The 20,881-nt window shown below is 42.9% G+C and overlaps 1 protein-coding gene across 2 annotated transcripts in view; it reads left to right on the top strand.

Annotated features, from left to right (window-relative positions):
- The window catches only part of LOC149867300 (aldehyde oxidase 3-like), a 73,975-nt gene that overhangs the window by 31,313 nt on the left and 21,781 nt on the right, over window positions 1-20,881 (top strand). For both annotated transcript variants that reach the window (XM_090045135.1, XM_090045134.1), the window contains exons 18-27: window positions 33-147; window positions 1,347-1,466; window positions 2,176-2,272; window positions 5,321-5,445; window positions 6,817-6,950; window positions 9,476-9,563; window positions 13,777-13,863; window positions 14,379-14,570; window positions 15,816-16,043; window positions 19,432-19,527. In XM_090045135.1, coding sequence (XP_089901261.1) covers window positions 33-147; window positions 1,347-1,466; window positions 2,176-2,272; window positions 5,321-5,445; window positions 6,817-6,950; window positions 9,476-9,563; window positions 13,777-13,863; window positions 14,379-14,570; window positions 15,816-16,043; window positions 19,432-19,527 — 1,282 coding nt within the window. The remainder of the gene's footprint in view (window positions 1-32; window positions 148-1,346; window positions 1,467-2,175; window positions 2,273-5,320; window positions 5,446-6,816; window positions 6,951-9,475; window positions 9,564-13,776; window positions 13,864-14,378; window positions 14,571-15,815; window positions 16,044-19,431; window positions 19,528-20,881) is intronic.

Raw genomic sequence — 20,881 nt, 5'->3', positions numbered from 1 at the left:
GGTGGCTCTGCAACTCATATTTTTCTTTCCAGATCAATTGATGCATCAGAGGCCTTCAAAGTGCCAGGAGTGGTTGATGTGGTAACAGCTAGTGATGTTCCAGGGGAAAATGGCACTAAAAATGAGAAAGCATTTGCAGAAGAAGAGGTACTTATTGCTTCCAGCTGAGGTCCAGTTTGAAATAACTCTGGTTTGTTATGAAGAAGGAAGTTTGCCCATTTTGCAAGTGTTTTGCTTACTATTAAACTGCTCTGAAAATGCATTCAGTAGACTTTAGTCCAACAGCAGCCAGGCAGGGCCTGTACAGGACTCCCAATGTGTGGGGCATAAGGCCAGGGAAGGTTGCCTTTAGGCATTCTGCAGCACCCTTTTATAACTGATTCAGTAAACAGTGGTCGTGACTACCACAGGAAACTGCAGCCAAGCCTCCATGAAAAAGGGAGAATGGCCATGGAATGAGACATTTTCAGGTGAAAAAGAAATAGAACAAGGAAGATTCATGCTCTTCAAAAATAAAATTAAGTTGACTGTAAAGCCCGGTCAGACCCTGAACATATCCCATGTGGGAACACACTGCAGCACAAGCTGTGTTCCCTAGTTTGCTGGCTGAAGAGCCAAGCATCTGGCCTGCCTGTGGCCATCATCCCCAGTGCAGAATTCCTCTGGCCTGGGTCTCTCTCCACCATTGAGTAATATTTAGATAGAACATGTTTTTCTTCAGGACATCTTGTGTTGCCTCCTTTTATGTTTTCAATTTCTTCTCAGCTGCATTTCTCTCTCAACTCTGACCTCTTTTCCTTTTCCTCTTCCTTGCTGTTGTGTCCTCATCCCTCTCCATTACCCCTTCACATCATCTTTTCCTCTAGTCACCGACATGATGCACCTCAGTTCTCCCTCCCTCCCAAGCACAGGACTGTGTCTGCTTTATGATCTTGATCTGATTGCAGTTATCAGTAGTCCAACCTTGATGGAGCTGCATGAGTACAACCCCCTAGTACAGACCACAAAAGTGATTTACACTGGTGGAGGTTGTACATTTGCTCATATCAGGGTAAGCTGCCCACAGGTGAATGGAATTGGGGAAGATTCCTGCTAGAGTCAAGGCCATATAGACATCGGTGGCATTTTTAGTGCTCAAGGTGCTGTAAGTGAAAGACAATAGATGCCACTAGCACATCCCATCTAAAAAAATTTAGCTTGCACTCAAACAAATTCCTAAAGGAGTGTAGCATAGTGTAGTGTAAGCAGTGTCTGGACATGACCCCCTCTCCCTAAGATATGCTCACTGCACAAAATACAATCAGCCCAGTGTGCTCACCAGGTGCTATGTGTTGGGTGTGTTGCAGGTGATTTGTGTGGGTCAGATTATCTGCGCTGTAGTTGCAGAGTCAGATATTCAGGCAAAAAGAGGTGCTGAAAAAGTGAAGATACAGTATGAAGAACTGGAGCCAATTCTGACCATTGAGGTAAGAATTCATCTTCTCTAAGGAGTTAATCTTTTCACTTGTTTATCCAGGTGTGGAGGACTCTACCGGGTGCTTTTTCATTTGGCAGCAGCGATGAGTTTGTTTCTTCTTGTACTGTACAGTATAGAAATACCTTTCATTTATTGAAAGCATGTAAACCTTTGTTTAGGGCATCCCCTTTTGTCTATTGAGTCAGGGGCTTATCTTTTCACATCAGGGCTAGAATACGCAGTAAAGGAATATATCAAAAAATGTTTACTCCACAGTTCCATCCTTCCATGGGCCAGTGTCTCAACTGGTCTAAATCAGTGTAGCTCCATCAAAGTCAGGAAATAGATTAGATTACACTAGCTGAAGATCTGGCACCATGCATCTTGCATCCATGTTTTGCCAATGTTCTCTTCTGGTTGATTATCAGAATCCAGCAGTATCCATCTCTGAAATATTTTCAGCAGCCCTGAATGTTGCATATAGAGACTCACGCTACAGCTCCTAATCTGGCGGGAAGCAAAGGGTAATGTAAAACAGAGAAAAAACAAGCAATGATAATAAGTTGGTACCCTGCAATGATTATCTCACTGATTCTAATATCTGACTAATCACGCAAGGTGGAGGAGGTTGTATGGATAATAATGATTGTACAAATGAAAAGCACTAGACTGTATGAAGTATTACAGTTGACATGTATGGGCTTTTTTACTTGCTGCAGGATGCAATAAAGCACAATTCATACATTGGAAAAGAAAAAAAAGTAGAAAAAGGAAACATTGAGAAAGGATTTAATTCAGCTGATGAAATAATTGAAGGTAAATTGCTGTGTGCACTGGGTGCGGATGGGAAGTCTTGGTGAATGAGTATGATTTGTAGATAGTGGTTCAGGAATAACTATAATTTTTATAACATTTCCACCAGAACTTATTATAAGTTTGTTTTGACAAAGATAAGGCATATTGTCACCTTGTTGATTCATTCTGAGTTTGGGATCCACTAAAACCCTCAGATTCTTTTCTGCACAATGGTTACCTCACCGCTTATTGCCCATTTTTGTATTATGCACCTGATCGCTCCTTTCTAAGCACATATTCCACTTGTTATTGAATTACATTTTGTTGAGTTTTGACAGTCTCCCCAATTTATTTATTTATTTATTTCAGCTGTGTCCTTTGAAGTGCTTACAGACCCTTCTAACTCTCTAGCCCACCATCTAACTTGCTAATGAAAATACCGGTTGGAACTAAACCTGAAACAGAACCCACTTGCTGGATCCTACTTAAAATGTTCTCCCATTTTGACAGAAAACCACTAAAGTCCATTTTAGACCTATGTTTTTAGTTAGTTGTGCTGTATCCCACATTGTGGTGAGCTTACTTAGACCATATTTCCCAATTTCAACTAAGAAAATGTTGGTGGGACAGTGTACCCTTATCCTAAAGTCAAGATAAAACATATCTACTGTTATTCTGCCTTACCAGGCCAGAAAACCTGTAAAAGAAGGACATTAGATTAGCTGGATATGATTGGTCTTAACAAATCTACATTGACTATTTTTTATCCTATGATTGTATCAGTGCTTCGCTGTCTTGTATACTAAAATTAAGCTTGTTGTTCCAGGGCACATCTACATGTACTGTTACAGCCCATGAATAAATTGCGGAGCTTATTGCTCTGGTGCGTATTGTTCCTGGGCCTACCATTTGAATATGGACCCAGGAGTAATCAATTTCAGAACAATGAGCTCTACCTTTTATTCATATGCAGCACGTGGAGCTGGGTTGGAGCAGTCTCGGCTGGCAGGGGGCCCTGGGGATCACCCTACCAGCCCAGGGCTGCCCCACTCTAGCTCAACGTGCTGTGGCAAGAGAGAGCTTCAGGCAGGCAGTCTCATGCTGAAGCACCCTCATGCCCCAGCCAGCACCTCCAGCATCTACACGTGTGCTGTTGTGGAGTAAATGAGTTGACTCCAGCTTAATGGGGAGGCAAGTATAAGATGCCAAGACATTTACTGTGCAGCTGATTAGTCAACTGTACAGTAAATGTCTCATGTAGACATGCCCCCAAATACTAAAATTAGGCTTGGTTGATGTATAATTTCCTGGGCCCTGCTTTTAAAGACAGGTTTTACATTTGTTGTTCTTTAGTCCTCTATGACCTCCCATTATCTCAATGAATTCTCAAAAATAATTGCAGGTGGTTCTGAAATTGCTTTGGCTAGTTCTTTTAGTGCTCTAGGGTGAATTTCATGAACACTTCTGACTTGAAACCTTTTAATTTATCTAAGTATTCTATAACTTGTCTTGTACCGTAGCCTTGCCTGTGGTCCTATTCCCTACTAAAAATGATTGGGTTAAATGTCTGATCGCATTAAACCTTTTTTTGTGAAGTCAGAAGCAAAGAAGGCATTGGCCTTCTTGGAGCCATCCCTCATTTACTGATTTACTGTCCCTCCCTGTTAACTAACCGATGTATGCTTTTCCTTGTCTTTCTTTTACATCTGATGTATTTAAGAAACTTTTTCTGTTTATGTCCCTAGCAAATTGGTAGTAATTTTGCACCTGAGCCTTTCTGATTTTTATTCCCCCATGTTCCAGTTCTCTCTGTAGTCTCCATTTGCTTTTAACAGGACAGAGATCAGGATACTATAGAGCTTCCATCCAATGGAGGCTAGTTGTACATAGACAAACTGGTTAATTTACTGCAGCATGAGTCAGTTAGAGGTGTCTTGCTAGAATGTATGTCCAAGCATCCAAGACATGCGGAGTAAGGGAAGGCTGTTCTGAAATGATCTGAAGAGCATGGGTTACACACTGATCCAGTTCTCATTGTATGCTTGTGTGTATGGCTAGTTGTTTGTCCTGTCACTCTGTATAACATTGCCAGTGCTTTCTTCCATCATCGCTGTTCAATTGCATGCAATTATCATCCCTTAGTCATGAAATACTTTAGTCCAGGGGTCAGTAACTTATGGCCTGCAGGCCGGATCTGGCCCATGGAACCTTTGCATCTGGCCTGCAGACCTGGGCTTTGGCAGCATTTGGCATGGGGGCACCTTCTGCAGTTGCTTTCTCTGTGCTGCTGGGGAGATGCGCAGCAGAGGTGGCAGAGTCCTAGCACCCATCCTCTTGCCTCCAGCCTAGGGTGGGTCATTCTGGCCCATAGCTAGAAGAGGTTGCCTACCTCTCTTGTAGTTCATACTTATTGGCTTTTGCTCAATCATGTCACCCCCTAGTGACTGCAGCTATGACCCCTAACAATAGTTAGGACTTGCTCATTAAAAATAGTCAACCTAAGTTGATTACGAAGAAGCAGATTTATGGAGCATTAATAAAGGATCGTTTATGCTGTGATGACAGATTTTCATCACTGTTAGGAAAATTTTATAAAAGAAAAATGACAAGAGCAGGTAGAGCAAAAGGCTATCAGAGTAGGAAAGAGACAAATACAAATACAAAGGGGATACGGAAGAAAGGACAGGAATAAAAAAGAAACAACAAAGACAAAAGTTTTCCTTTACAAAGAGACCTAAAGGGAGAAGGATTATAGAGAGTTATAGGTAGCTAGATACTAGGAAGGAGAAAGTTTCAGATATTTAGCTGACACTGAACTTATGCCAGAAAAAAAATATTGTTCAGATATGAGATGGGTAAAGAAATTAAGTTCCTCCTAATAAATGATCTAGGCTCCCTCATGGGGTAAATTACAAGAATGGTGGAGAAATCATAGAATTGAGTCTCATGAATGGAACTACTTATTGTTATTCTGTATGAAATGCTCTTGTGCTCACTCTCTCACATCTTCAGATTTCTTCTTATTATAAATACTAGTTGTGAGTTTTTCTGGGGTTATAATTGTAACAGGTGAAATGCATATTGGAGGACAGGAACATTTTTACCTGGAACCTAACAGTGTACTTGTTGTTCCAAGAGGAGAGGATAACGAAATGGATGTATATTCATCTACTCAGTATTCATCGAATGTACAGGTAATCTAAAGCATTATTGGGCAGCAATCTCTTTCTCCTCTGAATAACCTGTAAGGTGAACTGCAAGACCTTGTTGAGGTCTGTGTTCCATCTTGTAGATTTCTCCTAAAGCTAATAGATTTTCTCATGCAGAACAATTGACACAGGCCTTGGTGTGTACATAAAGCCGTGCCTAGTCCAATTCAGTGGGGCATGAATGAATCGTGTAACCAGCTCATGTCCAAAAATAGGCTACAGACTCAGCTTTCCATGCCCACACTCACAGTTTGACAGCACAGTTGTGAATAGGATGACCTTATAATGCTTCTCTAATCTAATACACATCACTAGGACTGTGTTCATGCTGGCTGCTTCTGGTGTCACAGACTCACTGGGCATAGAGGATGATTTTGGCACTCCTCCTGAGTCAGCACCCAGGGCTGGTGCCCCTCTCGCCCACCCCTAGTTAGGTAACTGATTTTCAGGATTCAATTCTAAGAGTGGCACTTCACCCAGGGGCCTACAGTGGAGAGCATTGTTTGGTTATTCTCAAACAAAGCTTTTGAAAACCTTAGTCCTTAGACCAGTGGTTCTCAACCTATTTGCCATAGTGGTCCACACTTGCAGCTCTCAAGGTGTTCTGTGGGCCACAGCCACACAACTTCCTGTGCATCCATTTAAAAAATGTTTTAACCAGATGTCACATGAGCCATAGCAGTGGGCTAATTGGGCCTCATTGTCTTAAACATTATCTTTTCAATCCTTAGTTGAGTCCCAGCGAAGATAGGAACCAAATTCACCGCGATTTCAGTGGGACTAAGAATTAGTCCTTATTTATTTGAGTTGTTCATCAATATTGTTTGTTTTTTAAGCCTTGTATGTCAGTATTGAGAGCCTGATCCTGATCATCTCGTTAACACAAAACACCTGTTTGGCAGCAACAGACCACTGTACAAGTAGGGAGTTCAGGATTAGGAGCTAGTGTTATTATGGCACCCTATTCACTAGCGTAGGCTAAAGAGTCAATCTTTTCCAAGCAGCTGGTTAGTTTTGTGAATGCCTATGTGTACCCATTGCAAATATGCCTTATAATTCTAAATGCAAAACCATTACAGCTTGCCGTAAAGCGAGTGACATGTCATTTCTGGAGTTATTGTCTTGCTTCCATTTCTCTTTAAAAACTAAATTTTGTTCATTTCTACCTGTGGGAATTTGGAATAGCTCCATTATCATAGGGGACTACTCCAGATTCACATCAGTGCCCTTTGATTACAACCTGACCCTATCAGGTACTTTCTTTTACGTACTGGGTACTGTGGGGAAAATAGGCCTTCTACTTTGTGCTTTGATACTGATACTCCTCTGTAAAATCTTGGGATTTCACTTCTACAGGAGTTAGTGGCTTCAGCTCTAGACATCCAGTCCAATAAGATCATGTGCCACATAAAACGTGTTGGAGGAGCTTTTGGTGGGAAAATTACAAAACCCTCCTATTTTGCTGTAATTGCAGCAGTGGCAGCAAACAAGTAAGTGGTGTATTCCTTTTCTGTCATTTTATTGCTGCAAATAAATATTTCTCAAATGAAATATAGCATGTTTACTTCTAGGAATTAAATACTTTGAAGGAGCCTCTAACATGAATGCTGACCATACAATCATCCTAAACACTCTTTCTCTTGATCATAATGAGCCTTTAAAAGAATCCTAAGACGTTTCCATGCATTTCATGGAGCCCACTAGCTGAGGGCCTGTGCCAAGTCCTTCATGCAGTGTCTGTTATGGTAGATCTGTGCATGAGGAGTTCTCCTGCAAAGTCCATTAATTCAAGTTTTTGACTGGGAAGTTGTGTGAATTTTACCCTGCATTTATGAAAAAAGTTTCACATGCTGCACTCAGTTTTTATTGGCCATGTCCAGGCTAACTATAGGCATTCTGCTTCTCAAGGCCAACAAACAGATTTTCAGCCCCACCAGGCGTGGATCAAGTGAGCACGTAAATAACTAGACAGAAGATAAATATACTGCTTGATTTTGATCTCAGTTATATCACTCTAAACCTGGAATGACTCCCATGAAGTCAGTAGAGCTGGTTCGTTCTTACATAGGTGTGGATCTATGTATCTATAGAAGGTGCAATTTGCTGACATTCTTTGGGTGCCAAGTGATTCATCTGTGTATGTAACAGCTGTCACTCTTAAAACATACATTATATTAGTGATTGGGCATATGTTGTGCTTCTACTTTTTCAGGATATTATTATTATTATTATTATTATTTCAAATGTGCAGTTTTGAGAAGAGACAGCCCAGACACAGGATCACATGAAGCCTTTCACTGGTTTCATTGCTAAAATATTTGCAGAGTTAGAAATCCTTGCAAGAGAAGGAACATACAGGTGTTCCAGCCTACAGCTGCCCCTTCTGCCCTTCTCCCCACATATTCTCAGCTAGGGTGACTCTGGACTGGTAAGGACAGGGGAGCAGCTGCTGCTCCATTCCTCCCAGTCCCTCACAGGAGTGGAGCAGTCTCTGCTCCCCACATGTTTTCCAGACCAGGGTGACCCCAGTCTTATTAAAACAAAGACTTTTCTCCCAAAACCAACATATTTCCCGTGGGGGAAATTGAAGGAATATCTATGCACTCAGTTTCTAGTGAGTGAAATGCATTTCTCCCACTAGAAATGTAACACCTCACCATACCCCTTGTGAGCCTCCAGAATATAGTGCATACATCATGCTAGAGTTGTCCTTTGAATTTACATTCAAGTCAATAGTCTATACCCTGCATATTCAGCGGCACAGCAGATGTGGTCTAGCTGGATATGCCTGGAAGCATAGTTGCAGTCAAGTTGGTAAACTACCAGAGGGCAATTTATTCAGCTGTAATGGGTGACTGAATGTTGTTGAGGAACTGGTCGTTCTTTAGTACACTGTGCATCTACGCAAGAGGTTTACTGTGGAGCTGACTAATTAGTTCCACAGTAAGGTCTCAACATCTACACATACGGCTGTGTTAGGACTGCATGTAAACACAGGTATTATCCTACAGCAGCATTGTTTAGTGTACCACAACACATGTATAGATGCTGCTGAGGCTGGCTGTGGTAGGAGGGTGCTTCATTGTGGGGGCTGCGTGTCAGGTAGCCCCACACTGAAGCACCCTCGTGCCCCAGCCAGCCCCTCTGCAGCATGGTGAGCCAGGTCAGAGCAGCCCCAGGCTGGCAGGCTGACTCCCCAGCCTCCCTGCCAGGTTGGGCTGCTCTGACTGGGATCAATGTCCTGTGGTCCTGGGTGCACATGTAAATATAGAACCCAAGAGCAGTAAACTCTGGTGCAAACTGTGCTGGAGTTTATTCAGGTACATTAATTTCACGTCTAGATGTGCCGTGTCACGTGGAAGAAAATGAAGTGAGAGGCTGTTTTTGTCTCATTTTCTTAACAAGTTTATCCATTTGAATGTTGGGAATCTGTCTCCTGTTGGGAAACCCCAGCTATTCTCGCAGGCCTAGCTTTCACTACAAGTAGGTACCACAAGGAGGAACTTGTTTCACCTGCACCACAAGACAGATAACCAAACTACTCTGTAGCTCTGATTGCAGTACTATGGCTCTGGTAATCTCTGCTGTGGTGCTACCTGCAGCCTACCAGGGTCAGAAGCTGCCTGATTTGTTCAGGGGCAGATCCAGTAACCTCGAGCCATGGCATATCATTGCTCCTTCTCCCAAGCCACACTCTGAGAGCACTGCCAAACATCTGGTTTCACAGCTACAGGGACAACACATGTGAAGTGGAGAAGCTAAAGACGCAGCTGACAAGGTTGGTCACTTTCTTCTGTGAACAGAAGTTAAAATTGTTTCTTCTCTTCCGGGATCAACCTAATAACCATTTACTGGATAAATGTGAGGTTAACAGACACTTCAGAAGTGCAACGGTCCGGTTCATCCCAGACCTCGGTGGAGTTACAGCAGCAATAGTTTGGCTTGGTAGCTTCATCTTCCTGCAGTTTGCAATGTTGCAACACTGGTTAAAGTGTGATTTATGTGCTTTCTTTAGGACTGGGCGTCCAGTCCGTTTTATATTGGAGCGACATGATGATATGCTCATCGTTGGAAACCGGCACCCTTTCTTTGGAAAATATAAAGTGAGTGAGAAGGGGAGATAGATCACAGAACTATCTTGGGCAAGACCCTTGGGTGGTGTAAATCAGTACTGTTTTATTGAAGCTGATGGAGTCACCTCTGCTTGCACCAGATAAGGCTCCTGGGCCTAGTTGTGTTGGTTTGGACTGCGTTGGTTTGAATTTGGGTTTTCATTTAGGTTGCTTTGATTGTTCTCTTCTAGATGTTGTTATAAATGAGAGAGACATTAAATCAGTGGGCACACAAATGATGAAAACCCAAGAAGGAATAAATGGAAGCTAACAATAAGCTTTCTGAAGGATCCTTCTGCAAAATGTCTGCAGCATTTGCTTATGGTATGAACTTAATGAATCAAGTCAGAGGAAAGTTACTAGCGGAGCTTTAATGAAGTTCCAGGGCCGGTCCTAAGAACACAGAAGCATAGGAACTGCCATTTACTGGGTCTGACCATAGGCCAATCTAACCCAGTAAGCTGTAGCACTCAGTAGCAGAAGTGGATGCTAAGGAGGAGGGTAAATAGAGTATGTCCAGAAGTGTCCACCCCCCCACCCCGCTCTTCTTCCACTGCAGCTTCAACTCTTAGGGGTTTAGGAAGTTCTGATTCAGAGGTTATACTTGTGCTCTCAATACCTAGTGATGGGCATTTCCTCCATGAATTTGTCTGGTCCCCTGTTGAACGTGGTTAAACTATCAGACCCCACAGCCTCTTTTGGCAATGAGTTCCACACATTTATCACACACTGTGTGAAAAAACATCCTTTTGTTAGTTTTAGACCTGCTACCTAATAGTTCCATTGCATGTCCCCTAAGCCTAGTATTGTAAGAAAAAGTAAATAATAAATCCCTATTACTTTCTCTGCACCAGTTACTATTTTGTAAACCTCTGTCATGTTCCCACTCTATCATATTCCAATCCATCTCTTACATAAATGGAAAAGTGCTATCCTATTTAGTCTCCCCTCACTTGGATGTCCTTCTATACCCCTGGTCCCCTGGGTTGCCCTTCTTTTTACCTTTTCTAGTTCTTTGGTATTTTTTTAGGTGGAAGGCATACAAAAACTGATGCAGGATTCAAATTGTAGATTCACCACAGATTTATAAAGGAGCATAATGATATTTTCTGTTTTGTTTACAATTCCCTTATAAATAACATTTTATTTGCCTTTTTGACTGTTGCTGAATGCTGACCTCATGTTTTAGTGAACCGTCTACAGATTCTACAATGCCTCCGAAATCTCTTTCCTTATTTTTTCTCCAAAACAAGAAAAGAAATACCTGATCATGTATATATATTTTGTGTTACTTTCCCCTATGTGCATCACTTTACACAAATCAGCGTGGAATTTCATCTGCCGTTTATTTCTCATTCCCTCAGTTTTACAAGTTTCTTCTGTAGCTCTTCATAATCTGCTTTGATTTTATCACTCTGAATAATTGCATGTAATCTTCAAACTTAGCAAACTCACTAGTCACTTCTCTTTTCATTTATGAAATTATTAAACAGCAGAGGTCCAGCATAGATCCTTGGGAAACTTCACTGTTATTTCGTTTCATTCTAAGAACTGCCCATGTTGCCCACTCTTTGTTCCTGTTTATGTTTTCATTAATGATGGTAGCACCTAAAGTGGAAGTGTGCTAATGAAACTTGCTGATGCCACAAAGCTGGAAGGCATCATCAATATACCAGAGGCCTGGACTATCACAGAGGACCAACAGATTACCAGGAGGTCTGCAATAGTAAAATGGCATGCAATGTAATATTACAAAAGTGCAAGTCAGTTAGGAATTAACAATGAACATTTCTGCTGTAAACTGAGAGCTCATCAGTTGAAAATGACAGAGGAAGAGAAAGGCCTAGTATAGCAGTCAATCCTAGGATGACATGGACTATATCTACCCAGAACAGTACAGAGTGAGCAAGCTAATTTATCAGAAGCAGTAAGTTTGTTATTACAGTACTCTGCCTCAGGTATTTTAAGTTGTCAGTAGGGTAGATTAGCACAGGAGGAGCTAATAGTACCGGTCTCCTAGTCCACTTACAGCAGGTTCAAGCATCTCTATGTAGCACTGCATGTGCAGTGCAAATATATCTTGTGAGCCATAAGTGTGATGCAGCTAGGAAAAAGGCAAATAAGATCCTCAGATACAGCTGCAGAGATATTTCCAGTAGAGACATGCATGTATTAGTGGCAATGTACAAGGCCCTGGTGACACCTCACCTGGAATATTTTTTACAATTCTCATCAACTTGTTCAAGAAAGGTTAATCACATTTTTAATGGATGTGAAGAAAAGGCTACTAGAATTATTTGGGAACTTCAGAGTGAGTTTTCTGAGAAGAGAACACAAGAGCTTGGATTTTAGCCAAGCAAACAACAGCTGTGAGCAGATATGACTACTCTCTGTAAGTGCCTCAAGAGGATAAACACCATAATAGAAGCTATAAGTTAAAGGGCAAGGTTGGCACAAAAGTCAATGATGATAAACTGGCCAAGCATAAATTTATATTGGATATTAGAAAAATCTCCTAACAGTTAGAGGAGAAATATTCTGGAACATGCTGTATAACATTATTAACTGCTGTATATAACACATAAAACATATTATATTATACTGTTATAGTATATAACATAGCAGTATATTACATACATAATGAATCTGACTATATAATTATATAATACTAAAATTAATAGGAATAGATGTAGGCACATAAGACTGAAAGGCCCCTGGTGTCACTGAGTCCAGCCCATAGCATGTCATATAATCCCTTGCAAAAATTAAATAAGCTTCAACATATTTCCAGTAGAGAAATGGGGCAAAAATGTCACTGCTTTTAAGATGAAGCTTATTTAATTTATGCAAGGGATTATATGATTCAGAGGAGATTCAACCCAATTCAGCAGCCGAACCTTGAAATTCAAATTGAATTGGGAGACTAATAAAAAGGTCCAAATCAATTCAAAACCTCCAAATTGATTTGGGAAAGTTTTGGAGTTTCAGGCAGTCCCTGCTCACTGCTGCAGGGAGCTGGACCCGGCCTCCACGCCGGTAAATAGGGGGTGAGAGGAGGGCAGCTGGAGAAGGGGGGAGGGGACCATGGAAGGACCCCCGCCTGGCCCCATCCCCTGCCTGCTTCCCCAGCTCCCCTGAGTGCCATCCACTCCCCACCCAGTCTCCCAGCCCCATCAATGGCTACCCCACCCGGCCCCAGTGTCCCAGCACTTAAAAAAAAAAAAAAAAAAAAAGCCCTGCTCTCACTGGCTGCTGCAGCAGCTGTCAGGGCCTTTGGGAGCTCAGTGGCAGAGGCCTGGCAAGAGCTGGTGAGTGTGGGCTTTTTTATTTATTTTTTTTTTAGTTCCAGGACGCTGGTGCCGGGCAGAGCAGCCACTGATGTGGCTGGGAGAGCAGGCAAGGGACGGGGCCTGTTCAATTCAGAGATTCAGCCGAACTGATTCGGGACAGTGATTTGAATCAACGAATCGAATCGCTGTCCCCCAAATTGCCAAAATCTGAATCCAAAGCAAATACTAGCCGCTTCGCACAAGCCTACTATCCACCTATTTCACCAGCTGACAGAATGGAAAAATAGCGCCAGCAAAGGGAAAATAACCCTTACCAATTAAGCAGAGAGCACCTGGTGAGCTAGTGCATATTCAAGAAATATGTAAGATGAATGGATCCAGACATGACCAAGTAAAGAGTCTTGATTGTGGACCCAGTTTTCCCTTTTGGCCAGCATCTCCCTACTCAGGTCCAGTCTGGGTTTCAAACAGGTGGAAATCTTTGCATTGTGCGCAATTAGATAGCATATGCTTGCCTTGCTGTTTCATGCAAGAAAAGAACAATGGACAACTTTCCAGTGAATAAACCATAGTTAATGTGCATATAAAAGAATAGTACCAGAGCTGCTTGGGATAGCAGAGATCTTCTAATAATGTACAGTCTGAATCCAAATTCTGCCCTTGCAGCTCCACAGTTACCTCATCCTGTAGAGAGTGGGCCGTTCATTTAAATTCACATGAGGCCTCCTCTCTTTGGCTATCAAAATCAATAGCAAAGCTCCAATAGACTTTGGTTGACGCAGGAGCAGGACTCATAAAGTTTAGAAGTCTGAGTCTCTTGTTTAACTTGTACATGCTGTTTGGCTTGGTTACAAAGAGCAAGTTGTTATAAATGCCTGGAAAAATTACAAAAAGTGTTGGCTCTTGTGTTACAGGTAGGATTCATGAATGACGGTAGAATCGTGGCTGCAGACATTCAGGCCTACATTAATGCTGGGTGTACACCAGACGAGTCTGAAATGGTATGTCTTTCCAAACAGGTGGTCACTTCACTGAAGCAGAATTTGTCAGAAGAGGTAATGTTTTTAACTGGACCAGTATAGTTGGGAGAGATAGAAGACAACTTTCAAGCTTCAACTGTTCTACTTCAGGACTAAGGGAAAAAGCAGTTACTTTCCATGCAAAGTATAACTTAAACAATTGCTTCAGTGTGACATAATTATTTAATCATATAATAATCAATAAGCAATAATAATCAATAATCATTATTTAATTGTTTTTAGTACGTAGTGAATCCAGTCTAGCTAGGGAACCTTCACGGTCTGCAACAGATATATATCTGTGACACGGATCTTTGTTTTGAGGGACAACCAAGGAGGTTGTCTGCTGCCCATCATAAGGGCTTACAAATTTCATATTTACGACTGCAATGGAGCATGCCCATGTTGATCAGATAACTGCCTGGCTTAGAGCAGGATGATGCTCATTCAAAAGGAAAAAAAACCTGTTTTAACGGGAATTTTCTTTCTTGCTACAGGTAATAGAGTTTATTGTATTAAAAATGGATAATGCTTACAAAATCCCCAATTTCCGAGTCAGGGGCCGCGCCTGCAAAACGCATTTGCCCTCAAATACTGCCTTCCGGGGATTTGGCTTCCCACAATCAGGACTGTTTGCAGAAACCTGGGTTACAGCCGTGGCAACCCAAACTGGTTTACCACCCGAGCAGGTAAACAGATTCAAGTTAACAAATAAAATGAGGCAAAATAGAGGCCTTGCTCTCACTGAAGTAAATGGCCAAATCCATGTGGAAAAGAAACGCTGACCTAATCTTTATCAAGCTTTTTATACTGCAATAGGTTCATATAGAGCCAGATCCTACCACCTTTGCTCATGCAGCTTATTCTTGAACTACTATATTTACCCAAATCCAAGATAACTTCAAATTTAAGATGACCTTCCCATTAATTAGATTCTATACATGGACAGTTTATAAATTTGTTATAAATTTCCATGTGTAGAATCTAACTATTGTAGGGTTGTCTTTTAAATCCATCCCCCCAGTGCTACAGTAGGGAATGCAACAGTTGAGGGGCAAGCAGCCTGATCCCTACCCCTTGCCTTCTGTCCCCATCACTTATTTGCCGTGCTGCCACCCCCCCACATGATGTCTGCAACCCCTGCTGCCTGTCCCCCTCCCCATGATGTCTGTGCCTGCTGCCACCAAGTCCCCCACCTGCCCCCATGTTTTCCCTGAAGCTTCTGCCCCATCTGCTGCCTGCCTTCCCCCCCACAACCTTTGCCCCACTGCTGCTTACCATCAGTCACGGCTCCAGCCCCGTTCCACCCTGCAACACAGAGCGCAGGGTAGCTCTGGCCATGGCCCAGCTATGCAGCAGTAGTTGCAGCCACAGCAGCTCTGGCCCTGGGATGCTGAAGCTGCTGCCACCACCACTGTTGCTGTATGGCCAGGCCGGGGTCAGAACTACCATGTGCTCCATGCCCGGAGCCCCAAATGACAATAAGCAGCATGGTGCAGGTGAAGGGAAGAAGGCACCAGGGGGCCAGAGGCTATGGGGATAGGCAGAGGGGGCAGAGGTAGGAGGGGATTGGCAAGGGAGGGGCAGGCGGCTGCTGCGGCTCTGACTCTGGCCCCAAGCCACTCTGCTTGTGCCTGAATCCAAGATGAGGGGCTTTTTTTCCCCATGTTGAATATGGGGAAAAAATCCTAATGTTGGATTTAAATAAATATGGTAGCCCCACTGCAAAGTCCAAGAAACAAGGCTTTCTTCATACTGAATAATACTTATTCATTTGAATAGTGCCACACAGGGAAATGTGTACAACTTGATGTAGCTGACAGAATCAGGTCCTTTCATTGTGAGTTTTTTAGACCAGGGAATCAGTAATATGCTATGAAAAATCTTTGCGCTAGACAGATAATTAGGATCTTCTTATTTGACTCCTTTTCCAGGTTCGGGACATGAACATGTATGAAGGACTTAATGTAACTCCTTTCAAAGAGCAGTTTGATGCAACAAACCTGAGGAAATGTTGGACAGAATGTTTGGAGAAGTCTGAATACTACAGCAGGAAAACAGCAGCGGAAGAATTCAACAAGCAAAATTACTGGAAAAAGAAAGGGATTGCTATTATTCCCATGAAGTTCACAGCTGGATTTAATAAGACGTTTTACCATCAGGTAAGCTTTAGGAATGTTGCCATAAAACATCCGAAAGCTCCAACAGTCTAACAAAACCCAGGGAGCATAGCTCTCCAGGACACAAAGGACAAAGGTAGAAAGAAGGGAGAGAGAGAGAGAGAGAGAGAGACCTGGATTTCTAATTTGATATACTCAAGTCTCAGCTGCTCAGTCATCTGTCCTTTCAGGATGACTATGTCAGATCCGTGTGCATGGCTGTCCTCTCAGTAAGTGCCAGCATAACCCCTGATTCACACTAATCCCCCCCAGGCCTAGAAGACAATTTCAGTTCTTGATTTTTCCACTACTTTCTACCCAAAACCTGTGTGTCATGGCCTCCTCTATTGTCTCGTTCACATAGAAGATAATCATTACTACTTTACCTCAAGCAGCAATGGCCTGTGTTAGGGGCCAGATGGTTCAAACCCTATGAATGGCCCTACATGGTTCTGTAGAGGTGCACATGCTGGAATTTCATTTCTTTCAGTTTTGATCTATTCAATTCAGATGGTGACAAGTCTTTTATTTTTGTTTAATTTTAAAAAATAACACAAAAATTATAATCTGTGAATTATGGAACAAGGCACCATAAAACCGGAGATTCACACTTCAGCCATTTCCTCCACATTTTGATTGCATGTGTCACGTGTTAGCAAGTTTGTAGATTGTTAGCTAAGAGAGAGAGTCAAACACTTCACCTGACAATATTCTACAGTAGCATTCAGACTGGGAGTTATACACACACAAGTGGGTATTTATTCCTGTGCAGAGGGTCAGTGGACCAAGCACCAAGTCCTACCTAAGCGCTCAAAGTAATGCCCAAATAGGACTTAAATATATGTTGGCCTTTTGCCAGGTTTCTCCACAAGGATGAGTTTCAATCTTAAAGGGAAATCCATCAGGACAATGGTAACTTTATTCCTCTTTATCCTTACTTTGAAGTTTACTGTTGGCAAGTAACAGAAAGGACAGGGAGGGAGATAAGCCTCTCCAGAGATATAAGACATTGGCATTTATTCTGTTTACACTCAGCTAAGGTTCTTCTTTAAAGTCAGTGGGTGAGTCCCCTGAGTAAGAACTTCAGGATTTGGTCCCTGAATGGAAAAACTCCAGAAGGAAAAACTACAGGAGATGTTATGGTGTCCCATGGTCATTAGATTTCATAGTTCTGTCCCAGGCTCAGCCCTGCAGAAGTAGATGTAAATCCTTTTTCTTCAGCAGTGTGTTTAATTCTCAAGTACAGCCTCTTGTTCCACCATCACTATAAAGAGCTTTCATAGGATTATTGTCATGGAGAGATTGTTTTTCCCAATGTGTAATGCTAAATAGAAGTTTATCACATCTTTTCAAATTTGCTTCTTGCCTTTCTGCCCGTTTTATGATCTTTACCCCTGTGGAATCTGAAAAATGACATGAATGTGCTAGAATAAGAATAGACAAATTGGGGTTCCCAGTCCATTCACTTGGCAGCGTATAGGAAGGCAAGGTTCTTTGAGTAGATGTGATATCTTTTATTAGACCAACTGAGTAGTTGGGAAAAAGTTCTTAGCAAGCTTTTGGATGCAGTCACCCTTCTTCAGGCATAGGGAGTCTCTGCTCTTCTGAGACTCCAAGAAATGGGAGAAACTGAAAGTGTGACAGGATGTCAGTGAGACTGTAAATACAGTAAAATCCCTGTTTTCCAGCATACTCTATTAACTGGCACTGTGCCGCTGCTGCTGTGCCACTGCCATCCACCATTCTGTGCCACCACGTGCAACCACCTCACACTGCCACCATGCTGCCACCATCAACCAGCCTGCACCACTGCCATGTGCAAGCCTCATGCAACCCACCCAGGCTGCCGCCATTTGCGAGCTCCACCCTGCGCCATCCACCCAATGGCTCCAGTATTTTTAGATAACTGGCATTTTTATATTACCAGCACCTGGCATTCCCCACTCATGCTGGATAACGAAGATTTTACTGTAGGCAGAAATTAGAAAGGCAAAAGGTAAAGCAGAGAGCAAGAGCAGAGAGGGGAGGGGGAAAAGAAAAGGAAAAATGGCTAAAGGGAGACATTACAGTGATAGAATACAAGGTGAAAAAGAGGATGTCAGGGAAAAAGAAAATAGTTGGAGATCAGGCAAACAGGAATGAGAGAATCTAAAAGTGTGAGAGGATGTAGTGAAAGCATAAACAGGTAGAAAGGAGAAACAAAAGGTAAAGCGGGGAGGAAGGCCAAATGGAAACATTACAGATATAATAATAAAGGATAAGAAAGAGGCTTTCAATAAAGAAGGAAATAGTAGGAAATCAGGGAGACAAAGGGCAGAAAAGGAGGGGAGGAAAGGTAGGGGAAAAGAAGCGTATGAAACTTATTGAGGATTGAGCATGCAGAAGCAGCTGTCATTTACCTATCAAGAATGAACACACAGTGACCAGAGTCACATCAGTTTGTAGCAAATCTGTGTGCTGCAGACGACAAACTCAGTCACAACATAAATCATGGGGAAACTTGCACGCTAACTCTCACTCTCTCACAGCAAGTTAGGACTAGTATCTGTATCCTCTGCCCCTTGCAGCTGTATGACTGTGCCACTGGCAGCGGAAGTGCGCTGGTGGCAGCGGAAGCCCGGTGGCAGTGAACAGGGAGCTCCTGCAGACACCACTGGCACTGTCAGCAGCTGGGGGTTGGGGGTGGCGAGTGCTGACCACAGGACAGCGACCACCCACAGGCGCTGCTGGTGGCAGCGGCCACAACCGATCATGGTGCTGAGCAGTGCACCCATATGCACCCCCCTACGTGTCACCCCTGCTCTGAATTCAAAACAGAGGCACTTAATACTTTAACTAAAGAACTTATGTAACTAGTCCTTTAGGTGCTTTATTCTTTTATTTGGGCCAGCCAAGAGAAGGCAACATCATTCGCTTATACAAAAAACCCCAAAGTAAAAGAAGTACGTTTACATTGCCTGATGCCCACAAGGACTGGCAATCCAGCATCAAACACTGCCATCTCATGTTCTTACTGGGGCAAGGAGGGAGCAGTACCTGATTCTAATCATGTCACCACAAGAAAACTGGATAACATGACCCATTCACCCAATCTCACAGGAAAAAGAAAATAACTGCTTGTTGAAATGAATTGTTGCAATACTCGCAGAACTCCAGTTCACAACAAGCAACCTAACTAGACAGCCCCTCTTCCCAAATTACTAACTGCCAAAAAAGATTTCTTATGTCAGGTATCTAACATGCACCCCTAACCCACCTCTGAATTAATAATATGCTGATTTCTGTACTCTCGGGGGTACAAAACTGGCTCCTTTCTTTCTCCTTTTGGTACATTTAACATCAGCCTTAATGTATTAAAAAGATTCAACCAGTTTCTGTTACCTTTCTTTAGGCTGCAGCTCTGGTGCATATCTATAAAGATGGGTCAGTGCTGGTGACTCATGGTGGAGTTGAATTGGGACAAGGAATTCACACCAAGATGCTACAGGTAGGACAGGAATTAACCATTTGACTGTAGACAGAACTAAAACCAGAAAGATATTCATGCCATGGCATCAGTTGAGAAGCTGAGGTCCTGTATGGAAAATCTAGGAACAGCCATGGTAGTGGGGAATCTGAGGCTGTGTCACTGCTCCTGATTTACCCAAGAGACCAAATTTTAGGAGTGGGGTAAGGATTTGTCTAGAAACTAGCTCACAATCTATATATTCTTTTGAGAACTCAGGGGAGCTGAACCTATTTAAAAAATGGAGGTACCTGCATCACTGCTATGAATGTTTCTAAAGTCCAAGTGCCTGTGGGATTAATTTCTTTAGTGTAACAAACGTATCTAACATCAGTCCCTTGATTCTGCATGTTATGCGAATATTATAAACACTAAGAATTATGGAGTTGCCATGTTTATATGGCATATAAATAATTTGGGAACTTCCATGTGGCAAACATGAGAGGTACGACTACCAGAATGTGGTGCAGCATTGTACACTGGGCATATAAACAGCTTAACCTGTGTGTGTGTGTGTGTGTGTACAAATGGCAACACTTTTCACTGTATTTACTCAAATCTAAGATAACCTTGAATTTAAGGAGGCCCCCCAGTACTTAGATTATATATATGGAAAATGTATAAATGTGTTATAATTTTCCAGATATAGAATCTAATTACTGGAGGGCTGTCTTAAATTTGTACCCTGGTACTGCTACAACGAGGGAAATAGTGACTGGGGTGTCAGGTGGTCCACTCACCCTCTACCACTCCTACTTCTTCCCCTCCAGCTTTCCTGCCCCCTTACCACTGGCATGCCCCAACCCCAGCTCCCCAGCACCTCTACCCCTCTCCCCCACTCCCCATGATCTTTGTCCCTTCCCCCTGCTCCCTGCAGTCTCTGCCTCTCCCTGCCTCTCCCCCTACCAGCTGGAGCACAGCATGTGGAAGCACAGCCCTTGCTGAGCCATGCATCAGGGTGGGAGCTGCTGATTGGCTGGGCAGGACACAGTGTCCATGCGCTACATGCCTGGAGGGAACCCCGTCCCAGCCAGAGCGGAGCTATGCCTGACAGTAAGGTGGGGGAAAGGGCCAGAGGAGGAGGAAGAAGCTGCAGAGGGAAGGTTGCAGGGCAAGAGGCTGCTGTGAGTCTGACTGTGGCCTGACCTGGGCTCATGGTCAGTCAGAGCCACAATGGCCACCTGCCCCCACCCTTACTTTGTGCACGAATCTAAGATAAGGGTCCTTTCCCCCCATGCTGACAGGGGGAGATTTTTCTTAGATTCAAATAAACTTTATATATTGTCTTGACTTCTGCCAATTCTGTAAGCCTCTGAGGGACCAGATGCCATTTTGT

The sequence above is a fragment of the Crocodylus siamensis genome, chromosome 4 (assembly GCF_052110815.1).
Source record: "Crocodylus siamensis isolate JL-2025a chromosome 4, ASM5211081v1, whole genome shotgun sequence".
Classification (NCBI taxonomy): Eukaryota; Metazoa; Chordata; order Crocodylia; family Crocodylidae; genus Crocodylus; species Crocodylus siamensis.
Note: the sequence above shows the minus strand (reverse complement) of the source record. Positions and strands in the feature narration are given on the sequence as shown.